Source organism: Colossoma macropomum, unplaced genomic scaffold, assembly GCF_904425465.1.
Source record: "Colossoma macropomum unplaced genomic scaffold, Colossoma_macropomum, whole genome shotgun sequence".
In the NCBI taxonomy this organism is placed as follows: Eukaryota; Metazoa; Chordata; class Actinopteri; order Characiformes; family Serrasalmidae; genus Colossoma; species Colossoma macropomum.
Genome location: NW_023494799.1, coordinates 32,906,250 through 32,929,999, shown reverse-complemented (window position 1 = coordinate 32,929,999; position 23,750 = coordinate 32,906,250). Strand labels below are relative to the sequence as shown.

At 39.5% G+C, this 23,750-nt stretch overlaps 1 protein-coding gene across 2 annotated transcripts in view; it reads right to left on the bottom strand.

The window, feature by feature from the left end:
• sos1 (son of sevenless homolog 1 (Drosophila)) overlaps positions 1-23,750 on the bottom strand; it is a 57,953-nt gene that overhangs the window by 31,377 nt on the left and 2,826 nt on the right. For both annotated transcript variants that reach the window (XM_036587090.1, XM_036587091.1), the window contains exons 2-7: positions 6,289-6,414; positions 4,189-4,320; positions 2,500-2,664; positions 2,138-2,347; positions 712-855; positions 372-482 (exon numbers count right to left, since the gene is read on the bottom strand). In XM_036587090.1, coding sequence (XP_036442983.1) covers positions 372-482; positions 712-855; positions 2,138-2,347; positions 2,500-2,664; positions 4,189-4,320; positions 6,289-6,414 — 888 coding nt within the window. The remainder of the gene's footprint in view (positions 1-371; positions 483-711; positions 856-2,137; positions 2,348-2,499; positions 2,665-4,188; positions 4,321-6,288; positions 6,415-23,750) is intronic.

The window sequence follows — 23,750 nt, the reverse complement described above, 5'->3', positions numbered from 1 at the left end:
TAGCCTTGCATTCTATTTTTTATTTACATTCTGCACAGCATCCCAACCTTTTGGAAATGGGGGTGTAATATCAACCTCAGCTTCAATGCAAAGCCAAAGGGAAAAAAAAATGTCTCATTTGATCAACGACATCTAGGACAAGGGAAAACTGTGTGAATTTGTTTTTCACCAATTCATTGCTTAAATTCACTAATAATCAGCTCCATACTGGATCGCACATTAAATGGGAGTAAAATGCAGTGACTCCACTGTGATACAAACAACCATGAAAGTAGGGCCCTAACACGAGGCAGTGCTTTTTAAGTAAGTAGTTGCATGTTTATATGTACGTTCGCGTGCCTGTGTGTGTAAGACAACTCATGATCCCTGACCTGTAGATAGAAGGCTGCTCCAGGCTTGGAGAGCTGGCTGAGGAAGTGGTCGTGGAAGCCAGTTCGCAGGATGTCCTGAGCGTACGTCTCGTAAGGGTCAAAGGCCAGCTCCTGAAAATGACCCCCGACTTGAAAGTTAACAATGCACCCGCCTCACACCCTGCCATGACCCTCAGCTCAAAACAGACCTATTAACTAATAACTCAAAGCAAAAACACATTCGTATCTTTTCTACTGCACAATGCACTATAAGCAGCATAGCAACACATTCTCTTCAACAAAAAACTAAAGTGTAATCAAGCACAAATGGACTCAAATAAAAATGAAATTCAAATCAGACCTCAGCCAAGTCCTCAAAGCAGCTGCCCACTAGTGGGTGAGGGCTCCCCTCATCTGTCATCTCCACTGTGTCCTCAATCAGCCCCAAGAGCTTCAGGGTCACCTCATGGATGTCTACTATACGACTGAAGATGTTCTCCACATCCTGTAGAGGGCAGCAAACGAGAGCAAGAGCAAGAGACAGAGACAAAGCAAGAGAGATAGAGAGGGAGAGAAATTTTATCACAGAACTATAAGCGCACAGTGCTGTACAAAAGACTTGTAAAAGTCTTGTTTCGGTCACTGAAGATTTTCACGCAAAAAAAAGTGGCACTTTTGACCATTTACAGCCAAAATTTTTGGTGGTCATAATTTTAAAAAGAAAAACAGGCTCACAACTTTTACCCCAAAAAAACTCAATAGGTCTACAAGTGTAAAAATCTAACAAAGACTGAACATTTCACAGACAATATTAATGTTAAACTTACAAAGAGTAACTGAAAACATTGTTTCCTCTGCTCTCCTGCACTGCCCAGCGCAAACCCATTTCACAGTTTGAGCAGAATTTTATTTACTGTCAGTTTGGTGGTAATGTACACTGTCATTTAATAGTAAGTGTGTTTTTCCCATTAACTTGTGTTCTTTCAAGTTTCTTTTAAAAAATACAAATTAAAAACAAACGGTATTTCTTGTCACTCATTGCAAAAAAGGTATATGAAATCAAGACACTGGCAGTACAATGGCTCATACCGAAGCTCTCACTGACTTTAAAATGTGCCACTGTCATGACACCTTTGCCACCAGCCAGTCTGTGAAATTTCTACCCTGCTAGATCTGCTCCAGTCAACTAAGAGGGCCATTAATGTGAAGTGGAAGTGTCTAGGAGCAGCAACAGCTCAGCCACAAAGCGGCAGACACAAAGTCACAGAGAGGAGCCGCAGAGTGCTAAAACACTTAGCTTGTAAAATCATCTGTTGCATCAGTCACTAAAAAGTTCCAAAGTGCCTCTGGAAGCCAACATCAGCACAAAACTGGGCTACCGGAGTTGAAACACACTCCAAGAATAAAGGAGGCTGTTGAGGCTGTTAAGGCTGAAGGGGATGGGTGTGTGTGTGTGTGTGTGTGTGGGGGGGGGGTCAACTCCATATTAAAGCCCATGCTTTTGGAATGGGATGTCCAACAACCTCATATAGGTGTGCTGGTCAGGTGTCCACATACTCTTGGCCATATAGTGTATGCTAGTGTTTTTCCAACTGCTTGCACCCCCAGATAAACAGACTGAAATATAATTTCCTCAGGTGGTCTAAGACTTCTGTACAATATGGTGTGTATGTGCAAAAAACTCATACAGGCTAATGAATAACAGCATCACGTTTGTGCGCATCATGTTAGTGCCCTCACTCTTCCGAGCATGACGAAGTGAGTGTGATGCGAAATGCCAGACTCACATGGTGAGAGAACAGCATGGTGTTGGTGGCGAAGGGCTCACGAAAAACTTTGATGATGAGATTGAGGTCTCTCAGGTACTGCCGCACCTCCGCCATGAAAGCCTTGACCAAGTCATAGTAGGTCTGCTCCTCGGACGCTGAGGGCTCCTCGTCCATTAAAGGAAACCCACTGATGTCCTCCTCGTCCTGGTGGAACATGTCCATCAAGACCTGTAGCCATAGAAACAAAGAGGAGTGACATAAGCGAGAGGCACAAAGGCTGAAAGCTGTATTTGCTCAGAAAGAAGTGATGTATTTACTCCAACATTTGCACTACACGGTCCAATACAAATTAATTGCAGCCAAAGCGATTTGTCTGTTACCTTATCGGCGCACATGGCCACGCTGATGTCCTGCTGCGAGATTTCATAGTGCCGTATGTTTCGTACATAATTTCCAGCCAACTTTAAGATGTCCGCTGAAATGTATTCCAACACTGCCACGATGTACACGGACACCTGATGGTCAATTTTATAGCCTAGTACCTCCTGTCACACAGAACAAAACAATATAGAGGTCAGTGAGAGTGCAGGGTAAAAACAGATTCATTATCTCAAGAGAACGAGATGACGTGATTAGATGTGTAACTTCTCGCACTGTATTTCATAAGTCATATTTTGTTGAAAAACAACATGATCACAAACAGATCAGCTGAGGCCAAAGCAATCCCCTCCACCCAGCCACATTCTTTCCCTGACGTGTACTTGGCAACAAGCAGTGACAAAGGTTTCAAAATACCAGCTTACAGCTTTACAGGATTTGTGCTTAGTCACCAGGACACTACAGTTCAGACACAGCACCCCCCCGTGGCAAACCAGGGTAGTGCTGGGAAAGTCCCAAATTAACAGTTAAAGGTCAGTTTTGTTACTGAGGTCAACCACGAAGAATGCAGAGCTACCTCCTGTTTAGCTTATAAAGAATTGAGTGGAATGGATGAGAAAAGTATATGTAAATAAAAGTCACTGTGAAAATTCCCCTTTAAATTCTATCATAATGTTAAAATGCTAGTACAATTCTGGCACTTCATGCAATACTGGACTGCACAATATGTACAAAATATAAAAATGGGATACTAGTATTGCTACATATCGAAACTATTTCATAGGGCATACTTAAAGACGGGCTTGCATTATTTTTCAGTTATTTACATTTGTCTTAATTGGCAGCACTCAAAGAATTTTGTGAGCGGTTAGAGGGCTCATTTGCATATTGTTACAGTACATTGCAAGCGTTATAGCAACCGCCATTTCATTTAATTTCACACTGTATTTTTTTTTTCAGCATTAGGAAAAAAAAGAGCAGAAAACATTAGCAGAACATTACGCAAAAGCCTCAACAACTAAGTGTCATATCAAATTTTTTAGTATTTTGTGTGTCCTCTGTTTCTTCTATTCTTTTCAGGAGACTTGTTTTCAGTTTTTCAAAGAAATACGCAGGGATATTTTTCCACACCTCCAAAGCTCAGTTTTAGAGGTTGGTTGCATTTTCTGCCTCTCAGGATCCAAATAATCCCAAACACATTCTGTAAAGTTGAGATCTGGACTCCGTAGTGGTCAGTCCGTTGTTCTGAGAAGACCAGCAGCTTCTTTGTTTGATTTGCAACTTTTCTTTTTTTTACTAATGTCCTTTTCGCAGTAGCGGCTTCTTGTCAGCTACACATCCTTTCAGACTCATAGTGTTGAGCTGTCTTCTCACAGTGAAAGGATGGACAGAAACACCTGTGGATGTTTTCAGATCTGAAGCAGCTTGATTTTCTCCTCTCTCTCAAAGACGAAAGCTTTAAGATTTAGAGAAGGGTAACCAAACTCAGCACAGGTATGCAGGAACAGTACGTTGTGAAGTGAATATGACAACAAAAAGCGTTATGAAGGGTTCACAGTAGTACTGTGCTAAAGTGCATTTACCAGTGGAAAAATACCTCTAGTCTAGCAAAGTAAAGGTGACTGAATGACTGTGGAGATCTAATGTTTCGGGTAAGTATGATGAAAATAAAGCCATGATGCTAGCAGCACCTTGAGAAGTGGGTGAATCTTATCCACAGGCAAAGCTAAAGGGTTCCGTCTCTTCCTCTTCTCAATGGCCGCCTGGGCGTCCGCAATGGCCCACTTATCGATGGGGTGAGGAAAACTCTTCTGTACACGTTCCTGGGAAGACCAGAGACAGAAGGTGAGGCAGGTGAAGAGAGGAAAAGAGAGATTTATTCATTTTTGCATCTTCTGAAATATTACAGTGGCTGAACAGTCATGCTGTATAACTGCACTCTCAATTACAATCCACAAATTTACTTGAACCTTTATCTACACCTAAAGAAACGCACTGTCCAGACTCAAAAGCTTGGGTTGGGCATCCTTGGTTTGGTTTGTACCAACCCATCTACACAAAGAGGCATACTCATACGCATTCCAACTGATGTGCACAATAACAGATGAATGAAATTCACTATGAGAGAGAGATGCGAGAGAAAGAGAACAGGGAAGAGAAAAACTGGAGAGGAAGACAAGGGGGATACAGGATACAAGTTGCTCAGGGGGTATGGGAGGTGTGAATGAGCTATAAAATCAAAATACAGTTAAAAAAAAAATTGTGGCAGTGTTACCATGTGACATCACCACAAATAAAGCACCTTTCAATCTCACACGAGCCATCTGTGTGCAAAAAATGAATCAGAAAACATACAAAAGCAAAAAGAGTTGAAAATGGGTTAGTGAGAATCAGTCACATAAACAAACCAGTGCTGTGAACTGACAGGAGCTGTCGTGATAGAAAAAACAGTGTGTATCATAGGTATGGAACTGTGTATGAAACCTTAAAAAACTTCATATGAAATCATTTATTTATTACAATTTTCAACTGATTCCTATAAATAACTGAAGGACAGCTGAATCCAAAAAAGAGAGACTGGCCAGCAAGAAAACTACTTTCATCCAATCTTATCTTAACATGACCTGACCTGACCTGATATGACATTTCAGGCCCTCATGTCAGGGAATTATCTTCTGCTTTTTCCATTTTCTGTGGAAATCTGTAGGGACTTTGCTCATTACCTGGCTCATTAACCACAATAAGATACGTAGGCCTAGGTGATAAAACAATATCATTAATATTTAATTTTGAACTTGTGTAGAGTAAAAAAACACAATGAGTTCGAGGAAAAAAAGGCCAGATATCTACATCACAGAAGCCAATTTACTGTCTGAAAGGGGAATATCACCGATGTTTAAAGATTTCTGCATATTTAAATGGTTAAGATGTAAACAAAGTGATTCAGAGTGGTGTGAAATTGGTGTGAAATGCTATGTTCTAGGACAACTTACTGACGCAGAATTGTTTACTGTATTGGTGATAGGAACCAGACGCCTGAAGTGTTTAATGCCTCAAAAAGCTTCCTCACAGAAAGTTACTATATGAAACGATTATGAATACATTGCCTGATGTCTGAGACACTGTTTTACAATAGTTTTGAGATAAGATTTTGACCTAAAATATATTTTTGAATCCATGATGGAGAGGTACATGCAGGGAAGTGAGTGGCAAAAAAGTCTCCAAAGAATTATTTTTATTTAATTATATATATATATATATATATATATATATATATATATATATATATATATATATATATATATATATATATGCTGCAGACATTGCGATCCCTGGTTCCCATCAACACCACTGTACAGAAATCAGTGCGTGTAAGTGTACAATGAACCATTTTGTATCAAACTACTCTGATTGACTATGTTCACATTATTTCAACCACTGACTTATGCAGAAGTAAAGAAAATAATAAATAGGTGGAATTCCTATTTTTAACCAGACACTTTGTTTTATTTGGGGGGGGTGGGGGCAAATTCAAAACATAATTTTAGATAATAATTTTAAATACAATAAAACGTACCTCCTAAAATGTTTTCACATCCCCTTTTTAACTAGTATTTTAAAATGATGAATGTTTGGATGCACGCAGTTGACATGATATCTGAGGTGGCATCATGGCTGCCAAATAGGCTACGAGCATTGCTGTGAAAATGTTATGGAAACAGAGTTTGGTTGTTTGTGTTGCTCAATAGTTGTCATGGAGACGGCGTGGTGATCGGGGAGTCGGTGCTTACCGCCACATCCTGCACAGTGCGGGGCTGGGCCTGGCAGAGCATGCTCAGTAGCAGCAGAATCAGCTCCTCAATGTACTGCAGAGCCTCCTCCTGAGACGCTAGGTTAGGGTGTACCTGGTTTAGCACCTGCGAACACACATACACACACACATACAGAGAGAATTAAACTCACGCACCCATCACTACAATGTTCAAAACATCACAGCAGTTCTTCTCTCCTAAACTCTTTCACTCAATGAGGTTCAGAGGTTAACATGCATTGAGAAGATCGTACAAGTGTCTGCTCCTATGCTATATGACTTTATGTTGGTTATGCTGCCTGGTGCACAGCTGACTAATGTGCTTAAAAATAAATAAATAAAAAAAATAATAATAAACCTTAGGGCAGGGACAATAAGCAATACTACAATATAAGTGATTATTATTATTATTATTATTGAATACCACAGTTGAGCTGAAGCAGAGCCTAAAACTCCATTACACTTCGTAGAGTTTCAGGGTTGGGTCTTTTAGCAGAAAGGGCTGTTTACCAGTATCTAAATCTTTTAGTCAGACAAGCTTCCTCTTTTTGGTATAACAGGGACCTGCACTCTGACTAATTACAATATTTCAGTATCTGCAGGAGTTAAACAGATATCCAATTAACCGATTAATTTAAAAAAAAGTACTTGGGCCAAAATGAACATAGGGCTGGAGCTGGAGGCGTCTTCTTTTCTGTAATAACTCTGAAGTTAAGAGGCTAAAAAAACACAAAAACACAAAAATTAGTGAGCCTCCCTCTTCAGACATGAGCCAAAACTACAGCTAACTGGGTTCATGTAGACCTGGAGTTTCCCCATTATATGATTACTCAAGTGCATATAAACGCGTTGATCAGATTACTGACAAAATCTGATATTCTGCAGTTACCAGATTATTAAGTTTTTGATAATTATCAATAACTCATTAAAGAGTCTCAGTCCTAATAAACCATATAGCAAAATGACAATGAAAAACATGACAAGTAAAGAGGATAAAGCAAACAACATTAATTGTAATGAACTGTTCCGGCATTCATACAGGAATCAAATTATCATAATACAGCAGGTAAACAACGAAGAAGTCAATAATTAACTTATTAACTAATATATAACAATTATTAACTAATTAACAGGTTTACCAATGTACAAAGAGCAGCAAGAAGTCACTACACTGAAGAAATAAAAGTCTGTGAAGTTCATGCAAACACATCTTTAAAGGTTTCAGAGCTTTCTTTGAAAAATTAGGTAACTCTTAAGTGAGACGTGTTTCTCATGGGTCTGTTTTTGCTTGAAAATCTGTTTCAGAAACCTCCTGTTTACCCAGTATCTATATCTTTTAGTCAGACAAGCTAAAAGAAAACCAATAATGATTTTTCCCTCTTCCTTTTTTTGGTATAACAGGGACCTGCACTCCGACTAACTGCAATATTTCAGTATTTGCAGGAGTTAAACAGATATCCAATTAACTGATTAATTTAAAAAAAAAGTACTTGGGCCAAAATTAACATAGGGCTGGTGTTGTAGGCATCTTCTTTAGTGTAATAACTCTGGAGTTAAGAGGCTGAAAAACAGGAGCACAAAAATTAGTGAGCCTCCCTCTTCAGACATGAGCCAAAACTACAGCTAACTGGGTTCAACTCTGGATGCTGATGAGGACTCGTCTTACACGCTGCCTTTTCTCTTCAGTGGATGACTGTGACGAGAAAGAGTCCGTCACAGAAGTTTCACTGTTTCTGGATCTACCTAACATCAGCTGGAGTAGTTAGCCTAGTTAGCAGTAAAGGCCACACTTTATCTGCCTTCTCGGTGACGTCCTTAACAACGCATCCTTGGCAACATGCTCCTGTTTAGGCACTTCGTGTTCTGGAATGGCACAGTTTGGTACCCTTACTAATTCACAAATATGAGCAAAATCTTAACATTTTACAGTCTTGTCAAAACATAAAAATGGGGCTTCCCCAATTGGATGGTATCTACACTTATTCCGTCTTCCTGTGATGAAACAGAACGAGTAATATTAGTAGTGAGTAGTGATTTTAGTATTCAAATACAGGCACCTCAAGCAGTTAACCAAGTACTAGAGTATCTGTTCACATCCCTTGTGTATAGGCAGAGCAAACAAAGAAAGAAAACAGCAGTTTCATGGCTGTTACTGACTCAACAATAAGATCATAATCAGATTTCTGCAGTTATCTGATTATTCAAATGGTCATGTAAACACCATACTCTGATCTAGAAATCCGATGAAGAAATTAAGAATTAAGAAATCTGATGAAGAGAGCTGGATTTTAGCTCAGTAATCAGATTTTTCAGTGCATGTAAGCTCTTACTCAGATTTCTTTCAGATTTCTCAGTCTGCACATGTGCAAAAACAGACCGGAAATAAGCAGCATTGCCACAAGATGCAGTAAAACACTTTTAGAGCAACGCTGAAACCAATTACACACTTGACGAAATGAGGGATTTAAATATTCTTTATTTTCTAGATCATGTATGTTCCTATTTTCAGGTAAAGTGGCTTGAGGTTTTTTTTAAGCCGCAGCATGTTTGAGTTTGAGTTTACATTATGTTTACATCACGTCTTCTGTGAGTTTATTGGCTGGTTGTAAAGCAGAAATCTGATTACTGTCTGACTCATGTAGACCTAGAGTTTCCCCATTATCTGATTACTCAAGTGCATATAAACGCATTGATCAGATTACTGACAAAGTCTGATTTTCTGCAGTTATCCAATTATGAAGTGCCTGTAAATGCACTCACTGATAATTTTCAATAACTCACTAAAGAGTCTCAGTCCTACTAAACCATTTAGCAAAATGACAATGAAAAACGTGGCAAGGAAAGAGAAAAAAAGCAAACAACATTACCTGTAATTAACTGTTCCAGCATTCATACAGGAATCAAATTATCACAATACAGCAAGTAAACAATGAAGAAGTCAATAATTAACTTATTAACTAATTAACAGATTTACCAATTTCTAGTGGTGACAAGAATAGAGAATAAACCTTTCAGAGCAGCATATAGTCACTAGAAGAAATAAAAGTGCATGGAAACACATCTTTAAAGGTTACTCCAGAGCTTTCTTTGAAGAATTAAGCAACTCTGAAGCGAGACGTGTTTCTCACGGGTCTTTTTTAGCTTGAAAAGCTGTTCCGAAAACCTCCTGCCCTTCCAGGTCTGACAAAAACAACGGTCAGATAGCATGTCAGTCAAAATTGCCCTTTCCTGTCAAAGCAGGTGGTTCTTCGCCATACTAAGCGGCAAAATGCACCAGACTCAGAATCAGGCTTGAGCCAATTGACAACAGTATCGGGAATGGGTGACAGATTGCAAAGACAATTGGACAAGTTGGACAATTTAAATGCCAGAAAAATGCACGATCTGCGGCTTTAATCTGCACAAAAGGAAATCATGTGTCTTGTAATCTGTTTCTTTTAACATGCAGTCCATGTCATTGTCCTATATTGGTCCTGATTCACTGCCTTGCTTCAGAACATTCTATAGCAGCGTGAGGCAGCCCTGCTTGCAAAAGCCACGCTGCAGCCTTCCACACACAGAATCTCTCTCCTCATGTTGGCTTAACCAGCTAACAGCGTGGTTGCATCAAAGCTGTTAAAAAGCAAGGGACAATTATATTTATCCCAGCCTTATAACAATAATAGGCTACAGTAACAGTAGCCAGTGGGCTAACAGTATTATTATTTCACCAAGTAGTGATTTGAAGGCTGGATATGTGTGATTTTACCAAACCATACCAAACCAGGTTAGAGCAAACTTAGCTTAGCAAGTTTCTGCCAGGAAACACAAGCATGTCTATTTTCTCTCATTTAAACAGGCCTCTCTGCGGCTGGAGAAAGGTACTGCGAATCAGAGAGTCTCCTCAAGGAATATCTGTGGCACCTTTCTTCTAAGTGCTCTAAAATAAAAAAAAACACTCTCCAAACTTTTCTCCTTTTTTGGAAAGCAGCTCTTGCTTGCTTGCAACCATGTGCCCCCCCCCACATCACTATCCTCAATGTGTGATGGCTATGGGGCATGATCGGACGATGGTATTTTGCACATGATCTCACAAGCCCATCTCCAACGATATGCAGAAGTCTGGCTTGGGAGACAGATTATGCAGAAGTCGGTGTGATGTAATAATGCGTAGAGAGTCAGATGACACCACAGCTCATATGTATGTGGCATGATGAAATTTTAGTTTCACATCTTTAACTGCCCATGTTCTCAGGGTCAGACGACAAGCTCTGCGAAGTACTCCCTGCTTTGGGAACTTGTGTTGAAAGCGGTGAACTCGTCTCCACCCTGCCGCCGCTGCTGCTGCGCGGCCCTCAGCTCAGCCTTCGTCACGCAAAGTAAAGCTTCATGTGCAGCGTCCCACCTCCCCCACCTCCTGCACTCACTCTCTCTCTCATCTGGCCAAGGCCTCCTGTCACAGCATGACTAAGCAAGCTCCCAGTGTCTCTATCCTCCTTCTCTCTTTTCACCATATCACTCTTTCTCCGCTCACCTTGGCTTGCCTTCAGACAGTGCAGCATGAAAGATGGAGGGAGTGTAAGAGATGTTTCAAGAGAGGGAGGGTTTGAACAGAACACGGACATGAATTAATGTTGATTTTTATTGCAATAGTTTTGCTTGATAATGACAATCTTAGGGCATTAATGTACACCGATGTCAAAGCTCCAGACTAATGCCCTCCTGTCGTCCCAGGGACAATAACAAAGAAGCACAAGGGACAATGTTTAAACCGTTTTTGGACACTTCAGAGATCAACTTGCGTGCAAATACTAAACATTTAATGTCCGCAAAACAGTCACCCACGCCCAACATAAATATAGTAATGTTATATCACAAACTGTTTTTAATTCGCCATTAAGTGACATTTTCCATCAAATTTCTTCTGCAAGCATAATGCAAATTTCCATTAGCCTGACAATGTGAATTTCTATGTAATATTAGCTCCAAACCGTTAACCTTTTTTTTAGCATGCTCTACCTCAATCATGAACAATTAAAGCCTAAAAACTTTTACAGTCTTAAAATCTTTTTGAGCGTAGTACTACAGACTAGTCGAGTGCTTGTTGTGTTCAGTGAATAGCCAATGTTGTCTGATAGAGCCTAATTATTTAACCCTTTCAGATCCAAATTTTCCAGGAGACAATGCTCCTGTTTTTTTCATTCTAGAGGCTACCACTAATTATGATAAATCAAATATTAATAATAATCATTTATTACTGTTTACTACCTATTTATGCTGCCCATTACAATGGGCACTGGTTATGAAGAGAAGCAACACTCTAGTATTACTATATATTAATTTATGAGAGCATTAAATTAGAGAGTATTAAACAGTCATTACAGATTTGCTTTGCATTTCAGGAATACAGTTCATTACAAGAAATAAAGTGATACTTTACTATAAAACATTACATATTTAGTTACAGAGCTTTTGCTGGAAAAAATATGTAAACAAAGATATGAATTGTCCAGGCTATGGTTTTGTCTTTATTAACGTGAAAGCTGGACAGTAAAACAAGCAAGACGGGAAAAATGTTGATTTTTGAACTTTTTTGCTGGCAAAGACTTTTGAAAGTACCTTGGAAAGCAAAGAAAAATGGATCCGTGACCAAATCAAGCCTCACCACTCTGTCTGGTGCAGCCTGTTTTGATTTAGTACTTCTTAAGCCTGAACTTAGAAAACACCTACATTACAACTAGCCTTCATCTGAACTTACGTACAGCTGGGGCAACTGGACCCTGGTTTCAGGGAGACAAAACTGCTTGAGGTCTCAACACGGTCACGTCTCAGCTCAGCTTGTCTGCATCCATATACTGAAAAGCCAAGATTTGCTCATGATGTGCACCCTTTCAACACTGTCTGACTCATACTTTACATCAGTTTTATGTAAAAATCGTGTAAATATACTTGCATAATTTTTTTAATTAAAAGTTTTTGAGCCCCTTTTTGTGAGCTCCATTTTTCAATGTCATTGACTATTAAACATCATTGAGAGTACTTATTTTTTTAATCTGTTTACTATATAAAAGACAACTATAATATATTTAAGTTACTATATTTATAGCCTATACAGTCTAAAGCATTTTGTACATTGTGAGTAAGAGTTGCATTCTTGTAAATGTACACACTACAAATACCAAATTTATGGTAAATGAATATTGGCCCCAAATATGAGTTATGTCTGATTACTAATAATCGGTATCGATCGACTCCTATTAGACATGCCACACTGGTGCACATACCTGCATTTACTATTATAAGTATACAAAACACCAAACATGTCTTGCCTGACCGACTATGTTTGGGTTAAGTGGGAAATCTAAACTATAACTTTAAATGGAGCAATAATACAGTCATCAGCATTTTTACCCAAGCTTCAACGCTGCCTGTCACAGTACGATTACAAGGCCACTACCGTGGGAGTTTCTCACTCTGGAACACACTCAACAAATGGTTTTGTGTCTACGGTTTTCAGAGAAGGTCACCTATCGCCATCATCAGCCCACTTCTTCTATTCATCCTCCCATTGGGATTCAAGCCTGCTGCAACGGAGTGAGTTCGAGCTGGTGTGCATGAGAGACAGCTAGTGCGAAAGCAGTGGGGGTGTGCAGATGTGGGGGGGAACGACATTAGCCTACCTCTATTTAATAAGGCACAAAAACAGATATTTATAAAAATCCCAGCCTACTGCATGCAAGGCTACAGACGCACAAGGAGGCATTTCAGCATCAGCTGCCTAACACACAGCCTGTGAGACACGTCACATGCTCTTAAAGTTCAAACTTAACTCTCAGTACACAGTAAGGCTGCCATGATTACCCAAAAAGACCCAGTTATTTGATTAAAGCAACTCTTCAATGAATCAGCAATCAGTAGCTGGCAGTTTGCATGGTGATGCACATTTTAAATTTCTTCAGCTACTAGAGCCTGAGGGACACCCACTTATTCGCAGTATTTTTTTTTTATTTATTTATTTTTAAAACACATTGCATTTTCCTAGTTTGACTCTTCAAACTATTTGTAGTAGCCCAGGGTGAAGCCCAGCTCCCTGCATGATAGGGCTGTAGGACAAATCGTACTTTTATCATTATCAAATTACTTCATAACACATGCAGAGCTCAGAAAATCAGTCCATCCACTTAATTACCAGCCTGTAAAACCGTATCAAACATTAAAATTGTTCTCAAATCCATTAGTGCTGTAAGTGTGCGAGGCAGTAACAATAGTCACAACAAACATATGTAATAACTAGGCAAAATTAAGTAAAGATTGTATTAATTTTTGAGAATATGTATTTATTTGTATGGGCTTTACAGAAAAAGCTTAGACTGTGTCTCAGCACTTCAGCGCACAAAAAAAATCTAGTATTTGTTTTGCAAAAAACAGTAGTTTTGTGTTAAATTGTGCAGAAGTGCATTCACTTATATTTACAAACAAAAATCAACAGAACATAATTTGACCAGAGGCGGCCAAACTTTTGCACACAACTCTATACATGGTACATGATATATGCACTCAATGGGTAGAACATGCAGCCACTGCGGCTCTCGCTAGACGTTAGTGATGAAAAGTTGGAGACTGCATTCCCCTGAACGGAAATCACATGATTTTCATGTTCAGAAGAAAATAATGTTATTGAACTGCTGAAAATCATTAATGCATTCTGATTACATTTTGCCTACTTACATAGCTATGACAAAATGGAACACATTTCAAAAGGAAAATATATTTCTTTAGGGTCAAATTTGAGCAAACACAACTAATGTCATTAATTATAATTAACTATATAAAACAATGTGATTCATCCCATACCATGGAAAAAAAAAAACTCACTTTTTCAAATAAATAAGATTGATTTAACAATGTTTACATACTGCAAGTTACAAAATGTACCATTCTCTCTCCAGTCCATACAGAGCAGCGAGTCCAAAGAGAGCTCATTTATATGTTTCAGTCTAAAAGGCACAGCAACAAAAACAGCTTGTTTAATTCTAAGGGATATAGAAATGTTAGAAAAGTCAATGAATTACGAATAACTGAATTATGCCTAAAATTGGTACATACAAGCACATACATGCTATAAGAGGAACTTAGGGGTAGTAGGATAAAATAAAACACAAAACAAATGTTACAGGCACGTCAATTAAAACTCTAAATGCTCAATTAATCCTTAAAACAGTTGTTATATTACTTGCTCACCAACACAATCCATAGTGATGGCCACAACACGTTTTTAGAAAAAGAAATTTGGATATGTTCTTTGAAAAAAAAAAATTTAAATACACAAAAAGGTTGAAGTTCCAGCGGACAGTGTTACTGTAAGCTGCCGCCTGTGTTTACCAGCATGTCCGTCACTCACTAAGTAAGAATTCCCGCTTAGTAGGCCGTTGGGTAACTGTTGCTGGGGAAGTCCCCCAACAGAATCATCTGACAGAAAGCAATCAAGACAAATGTTATTTCACCTATGAGGCCACATAGTCTCATTTAACAAGCTGAATGAAGTAGGCCTACCTAATCCTGTAACAGCACACTGGTCCAGTGATTCTGGCTTCTGCAATTAGCAAACAGCAAAAAAGGCAGGAATCCACGCAGCAGTACACACGACACCTCAGAGTCGAGTGCTCTTCAGCAGCTTCTATTCAAGAGTACCATGACCAAACCTCAAATCTTTTCATGTTATTTGTTTCTGATTTGATTAACTGTAGGTCCCCCAGTTCCCAACACACTGGTCCAGCAATATTATTGGAATATGAAACAAATATCATAATGACAAAACAACAGCAAAAGGCTGTTTAAATGTGCTTAAATGGGGACTATCTGTATAATTTATTATTAATTAAAACTTTAATGCGAAAAGGATTTCTTTACTATGGTGGTATAAGGAGTCAGGGGTCACAAAGTCAACTACGTCATTTACTACACTATACAAAGCTACCAGTGAACCTATAAACCTAATTCCAAAAAAGCTGGTAAAACAGTAGGTAAATGCAAATATATTGCAAAGATAGTTTAGTTGAAAACAGCACAAAGAAGACATAATTAATATTTCACCTTATTGGCTTTATTGATTTTTGTAAATATACATTCATTCCAAATTTGATGCCTGCAACACATTCCAAAAAAGTTGGGATGGGGCAATATAAGACTGGGAAATTTGTGAAACGGAATATTTCTCAACACATGATCACGATAAACTTAGAGATTTCACCATCTACAGTCCATACCATCAGTGAAAGATTCAGAGAATCTGTGGAGAAATCCGTCTGCATGAAGTGTCAGGCTGAAAAACAATACTAAATGCCCATGATCTCTGACCCCTCAGACAGCAGTGCATTAGAAATCAACACGCTTCTGTAATGAATAAAACCACCTCAGTTCGAGAATACTTTGGAAATCCCTTGTCAGTAAACACAGTTCATCACTGCATCTACAAATGCAAGCTAAGATTGTACTATGCAAAGTGGAAGCCAAATATCAACAACATCCAGAAATGCTGCCGACTTCTCTGGGCTAAAGCTCATCTGACAATCATCTGACAGAAACTCAAAATGGATGTGTGTGTTGTAGTCTAACGTATTCTCGTTTAAAATTGTTTTTGGAAATAGTGGATGCTGTGTTCTCCATGCCAAACAAGAAAAGTGGCATGGGTAAATCTGTGAAGACACCATTAATGCTGAGGGGTGCATATGCATTTTGGAGCAAGATACGCTGCCATCTAGATGACGTCTTTTTCAGGGATATCCGTAATTGTTTAAGCAAGATAACGCCAAGGAACATTCTGCATTTCATGTAAAAGCATGGCTTTGTAGTAAGAGAGTGCAAATGCTAGACTGGCCTGCCGTCGAAACCTGTCTGCCTTTGAAAAAGCTAGGTGCGTTTTTGAAGCGCAACTTACGACATTGGAGACCTTGAAGTACTGAGTGCCTGAAGTGCTATATCAAACAAAAATAGCAAAAAAAAAAAAAACTACAGCAATTGTTGTCCTCAGTTCCCAAACTATTACTGATAACACAGTGGTAAACATGCTCCTATCCAACTTTAGGAACATGTTAAATTTAGAATAAGAGCATTTATACATAAAACACTAGTTATTACTTATTAGTCACAACATTATTTATTTTTTAATACATTTTTCCTACTGTCCCTTTTTTTGGAATCGGATTTGTATGCTAGAGTTTTTAATATGTAATGTTGATGGTAAAATAGTGCTGAATCTGAAAAAAATACATGTTCTTTGGGGACTATTTTGCCTTACACCGCACTGCGTGTACCTCTAAGCTATGAATGTATTTACATACATCCATTATAGGTTACAATCTGCTTGAGACAGTGTCGTTAGGCAATGTATGTAACCGTTTCATGTGATAACGCTCTGTGAGGTAGCCTTCAGAAACATTAAACACTGCAGACGTGTGGTTCCTATCACCTCCACTGTAAACAATTCTGACTCAGCCAGTTCCTCTAGAACAGAGCATTTGACATCAAACCACTCTGAATGACCATCCACATCTTGAAATTTGAAAAATCAGAGGAATCCCCCTTTAACTAGTATGCATGGACATGAAATGATGAAACACAGGCTTACACCAAATGTAAATGAGCTAAAGCAGTGATGCATATCTATATATAGTACATCTAGGATGGGTGAGGGGAACCAAGCAAAACTTGGTTTCTGAGGTCTGGCGTATAACAACAATTCTCAACCCCTTGCACCACAAATATGGCTCAAAATAGTTTGCGGCTTTCAATACTCTGTAAACAATTGCCACATTTGCAGTGTAATGCAACTGTGAGTCAACAGAGTTGAAACTTAAGCAAAAGCATAAAGCAATAGTTACAAACAAATATATTCATTTCAGTTACAGTGTTACTGTAATTTATGACAATTTTGTTGTAGTATTAAGATGAAATATTTGGAAATTTAAAACATTTACAGTATGTTACGATTTGGACATGTAGATGCCAACTGGTGGAGTATGAACTTACTTGTTAGCTACATTGGCTTCGCAGCTCCAAATTTTATTTTATTCATTTAGCCAAATCAGCTTATACAACACTGCCCAATTTACAGTCAGGAAAGATCTGACAAAAGATAAGGGCATCCAGGCAAATCAGTTCTACTATGATAAACGTAATTTGAAGATTCCTCTATAATGCCAACGAGGTGGCTAAAGTTTATCTATGTCAGAGGTCTTCAATCCTGGACCGTGAATCCAGTTTCCAGTCCTAGATTTTGTAACCACTGGTAGGTGTGGCACTAGGTGATGAGTTACATCAAACGTTTAATCAGCAGTTCAGGTAACTACAAGTAATTACAAAATCCAGAATCGGAGATTTGATTCATGGTCCAGTTTTGAAGGCGTCTGCACGATGCTTAAAAACCTCTCCAGTCTGAGTGCGATACGAGGCCTGTCTTTCGTGGCAGTGCTGTGAGCCTCTCTAACCGCTGGAAGTGGGCGTGGTGGCGAGGCGCTGGGTTCCTGCATGCTAGGCTAACCCGAAACTATGTGAGGAATTCCATTCTCAGGAACCACAGCCAACGCTGGCCTGCATGCAGCCACATGCTAGCACAACACAGCCCTGGGGGTAGCATGAGGCAGCTAGCTTAGCATGACGCTGCTCTAATGCAGGCTACACCTACTGAAGTCATCAGCGCTGAGGCGAGTGAGAGTAGTGTAGGTTAGTAGGACAAGTGGCATGAAAAGAACAGATATATAGTGGGTGCGACTGGAGTGACAAACGGATTATAGAGGAGAAGCACTAATTGCTCAATCATTATGTGATCATTTACAGAGCTAAAGCAGGAAAATTGCTGCACTGCTGGTTCAGTTAAGCAAAAATGTATAACATGGGCAAACAGAATGAAGGTCCTGCCCCCTGTTATGTATCCACAAGACTTCCACCCACCACGAGACAGCAACTGTTACTAAATACTGAATTACTATATAGTAATAACTAAATAAACAGCTAAAGATTCACAGACATTATGCACAACATTGATCTAGGCCTCATTACAAGATACTCAAGAGACCACAACAGAAAAACGAGTAACTTGAAAATAAATTTCTTAAAAGGAGCTAAATAATTAACTAACCACACAAAATGGGCAACGTTTTGGCAGCGTTCACAACGCCACAAAAAATCCCAAGTATTTCAACGGATGTCTAAAGCAAACAAGACTGAAAGCCTGCTGTGGTTGTGCCGCATAGCAGGAGTAAAGGGAGGACTGCCAGGCGAGTGTTGCAACCCTGACAGCACGGTGCCTTTTAGAGCATGTGGGCTTTCTCCAGCTCCCCATGCCAGCACATTCCCAGCCAGTGGAGCAGTGTTTGAAACGTGCAAGTCAATGCCAAAATCGACAGGCTGAAGTGAGGGTGTATCCCTGAGTTTTGCTTGTCTGGAGCACGGTGGGGTGAGAAAGAGCCGGCGTCTCTCGCTGGGAGCTCGTCTGAAGTCTTCCATAACCCGCATGTGTTGACATGACCAAGGGGATATTTCACAAAACAGGATTTCTCATTTAGCCAAATAACTTGGCCCAAATAAGATGATGTCTGTGTAACGAGAGGAGAGCTAAGAGAGGTAGTGAATGTGAAATGTGAAACAAACAAAAAAACGTGTTGCTGATACACTCCTCAGTCTCTTCTGAGGGTCTCTCGTTCAGCACTTTTTGTGGAAACCACTGTCAACGATCAGTACTAGGGGCTTACAATAGACGTGAGGGATCCACAGATGCCCCTTTTCCGCTTCCAGTACTGATACTGATACCTGATCATTAAGTATCGGCTGATACCAAGCACCAATACCAATATCTAATACTTAATATCTAACCTAACTAGTCCTGATATTTAAACAATTTCACTTTTTTAATATTTAACTTTTCTTTCTTTTCTTGGTCCTCCTACTGGGCCTGTCAGTTTCATGTGGTTAACACAGTAAATAACTGGCAATCACATCAAACCTGAAAATGTGTACCGTTACACCCCTAGACGTTGCTACCCAACAGTCCTCACCCTTGGCTTGAGTAATTCTGCTGTGAAATATTCAACTGATCTAAAAAAGCTTCAGACGTTCAAGCTCACTTTGGAGAGAGAAGGATATATTTTGAAAAGTGAAAGTAAAGGTAGTTTCTTTTCTTTCCGCAGATATGTGAGAAAGAGAAAACACAACTTACTGTGAAAGCAAAAAAATAAAATAAAAACAACGAGACTGAGATGGACTTTTTCCAACTGCACCCAACATCTGGTTTTACCCCTTTTTCTTTGTTATTTCCCAGTTGCGCCATTTCTGATCTCCATAAACTGGCCAGATGAGGTGGAGATGACTTAGACCCCATGTCTACCACTTCATTCCTGGCATTCCTGTGGGCCACGATGGCACCTCAGTACTTGCAGGACTCCACAACAATGCAGAGCAGGAGCCTGACTGGGTGTGATTTCACACTCCACTACAACACCATCATTCCTCAGAGTCTTACAGACAGTTTCAAAATGATGGATTAACAGGGTCCGTAGTACTAAAGTAAACTACATGCACTGTCTGCCGTGTCTTCTGTCTGGCCTGTAGAATACCTATTTAGACCCCTTTCAAAAGAGAATTTTTTTGCACAGAAAAAAGTATGACTGTACATTGTGGAGAGAAATTCTCTTTTTATATACACAATTCAGATTCTGATTTATTTACAGCCAAACTCACCAACAGCTGATTTTTTATAAGCCTGCTGGCCTCTTTTTTCACAACAGACAACACAGACACTAAGGCTACATTCACATTACAAGCGTTAATACTCAATTCCATTTGATTCCCTCCTTTAGACCCGGTCTTTCTAACTGAACGTTAAGTTAGTTAAGTGACCCTTATTAGTCCCACAATGGGGAAATTTCACCTTTGCATTTTACCCAGTGAACACATACACTAGGGGGCAGTGAGCACACTTGCCCGGAGCAGTGGGCAGCCCTATCCACAGCGCCCGGGGAGCAGTTGGGGGTTAGGTGCCTTGCTCAATGGCACTTCAGTCACGTACTGTCGGCTCGAACGGATCGAACCAGCAACCTTTCGGTCACAAGGCTGGTTCCCCAACATCCAGCCCATGAATGGCTCTCATTATTACAAGTAAATGACTCAAGTTTGTCATTAATGCAAATGAACCTGTGTCCAGAAATGACCCACACATGCTGATCTATAATGTCACATGAATCAACCACACGCATTATAAATAACAAAAAACTAACCAGCACAAGCCTTTGGCACAAAGGTATTTCGCTCTTATCAGCTTTCAGCAGCTCATTACTAGAAAAAGATGAAGGTAAAAAAGGGTCACATGCTTTTGCACCATTTGCTGGCACTAACTTCAGGTTAGGTCTAGCTGAACCATGGCACATTCGCAGTGAAAAAAACATGAATCCCTATCTGAATGTTCTCATGAAGGCTACACAGCCACGAATCAAATATGTATCAGATCTAGCATCTAGTTCAACAACAAACTCCGAAGATCGCCACCACTAACAGCCTAACAGATTCCTCCACTAGGGGCCATTCTGCTGGCAGAAAAGAAATCACTCATTTCTGATTATTAATATAATCAAATGAAATAGTTTGACATAAGTATTTATTTTCCCCCCAATTTTCTCCCCAATTTAGTTATATCTCCAATTCAAACCACTAGTTAGGACTCCCCCAATCACACGATAACACCGGCGCTAGGAGGCCGAAGGCTAGCACAGGCTTCTTCTGAGACCTGTGAAGCTCCACCGCATCTTTTCGAACTGCTGCTCACTCAACGTCATTGGACAGCCGAAAGCACCAACCGCCAGATCTGTTACATCAGCTATCAGACACCTGCGCTGACTAGCATTGTGCTAATTGATGGGGGAGAAGGGGGGCCATCCTACCCACCCAGATGCGTTAAACTTGCGATCTCCTGATGACAGAGCCAACACTTAGATGGTTGCGCCACTTGGCAGCCTGTTTGACAGGAAAATATATCACCTTCATAATTGCATGTGTAATAATGTAATGTGTTATAATTGCAGTGTACTGTTCTGTTGGGGTGCACAACTGTAATCAGCCAGAATCAGAATCGTCCAATTTTCGCTCCTAACATGGCAATCGGCCAGTTTAATTAGATTGTTTCAGCCAAGCTGTGCTGTGATTTTATGAGCCGGTAAAAGGGTGCTGTAATTATTTTGTAGTAAGTTTTTAAAAATACATTTTAAAATAAAATATTCATAGCCATAAAACACAAAATGTCAAGGCCTAACTGAAGGACCTCCAAAACGGACTGAAATTGCATTTTACGGCTACTGTGAACAGAGGTTAGGCTAAATATTTCCCTAACCATTCAGTGTAAAACTGTGCTTACATCAACATATACATCTTACATGCTTTAAATACCCAAACAGTCATTAAGTAATATTAAACACATTACTTAATAACAGTGTCGCATCTTCACTAGCTTGGCACGGAAATGGAAATCATATTGCTAATTATTATAGCAAACAAAAAGGTTGCTTACAAAGTAAATATTTCTATGAAAATATGGAATAAAAACAGTTTAATAAAACATTCATGATCATATGACAAAACATAATTAATTAATAAAGAAAAAAATTCTCAGGAACTAACTGGAATATTCCAAGCTTTATGTTAGTACAGGTTGCGTTAGAAGGTTGTGGAAATGACTACGAGCCAAAAAGCCCCAGGGCTGCTATGGGAGACTGGTGCTTGACACGATATAATATAGTTTCTCACAGTCACTGGTAAATACTATCAGTTTAAAAAAAAAATTATGTATGTATATATATATATATATATATATATATATATATATATATATATATATATATATATATATATATATATATATATAAAATTCAGAAGCTATTATAATATTGTATCATACTGCAATAGAGATCATGCCATTTGTTTTTTGTCAGCTGTGAAAAATAATTACAGCACCCTTTTACTGGCTCATAAAATCACAGCACAGCTTGGCTGAAACAATCTAAATAAACTGGCCGATTGCCATGTTAGGAGCGAAAACTGGACGATTCTGATTCTGGCTAATCACGATTGAGCAACCCAACAGAACAGTACACTGCAATTATAACACATTACATTATTACACATGCCATTATGACACAGTGACATATGATTATATCTTTTTTTACTTAAATTACAATTGTTGGATCACTCAAATGCCTTGATTCATCACCCACTGAACACTTATCTAGAACACCTGGAATTGTGGATTCTGACAATACACCACACGTTAGATGCATACTGAATGTTGCTACAGTGATTAAATTCAAAAGTTAGTGGACAAGTACCAGCCAAAAACTGGTCCACAGCCTCCTCGCCCAAACACACACACCATAGCACAGAACAGCACAACCAGGCCTACAAGTTTATATAAGCAGCGCTTCTTTAACTGCACTTTGTGGCTGAAAGCGTGATGCTGGTCTTTCTCAGAATCACACCCTGCCTTCAGCTGTTACTGCAGCGTACCTCGCTCACGTCTGTGAGCAGGGCCACAGCTTCCGAGCAAAGCCTTGTTTTGCAGCATCTCGCCTGATAGAGAGAGCCCAGCCTATACCACATGCCAACATTATGGTCTCACGTAGCCAGTGGCGTAACCACAAACAGCCTCCGAGACTGCAGAAACAACAGGGCAGAGAGGGCCCTCCAGACAGAGAGGACGAAGCGACGCCCATCCCAACTGCTGTCGTATTAACGCTTTAGTCCTAAGACTCTCAGCTCCATAGCCGCGCAGGTCTGCTGACAGAGTATCAGGGCATTTAACTACTAGGGCTGCAACTGATCGCTTGGTTGATTAATCTATTCACTACTACCTGCTTAATCGACTAATTTAACCACTATCCCTTCTGCTGTTTCCCCTTTCTTTGCTCCCGTCACAGCGCAGTCACTGTTAAACGTTCCGTCTGCACAACAAATAATATCTTTTTGGTTCAGTAAAGCAATATAAGTCATATCGCCCCCTGTGCTTCCTACGCTGTACTGCAGTCTAATAAGATGACCACATATTATATGAACATAAGGCACTTTCTTTTTAAACAAACCAGTTTTACCCAATACTACACCCACAATTTCATCCACTGAGATGACCTTGTTCTGGACTGAGACAGGAACCTGTCAGCGCCATTTAACAAACAGCTTCTAGAGGCTACTCAAAGATGCATATTTGTGAGTATTTGTGACTGTAGTTAGGCAAAATATTTTGAATGATAAATACAAAACACTGTATGATAACATTAGCCTGACATTATAATTATGTTACTTGTGATGCAATGAAGAAAAAAAAAAAATTTAAAATTCGCCATTGAACATTTCATACACATGAAATGGTTTCAGGCAAGGCTCAAAAAGAGCCAACACTTACGTTTGCGACACGGTATAAATGCCTGC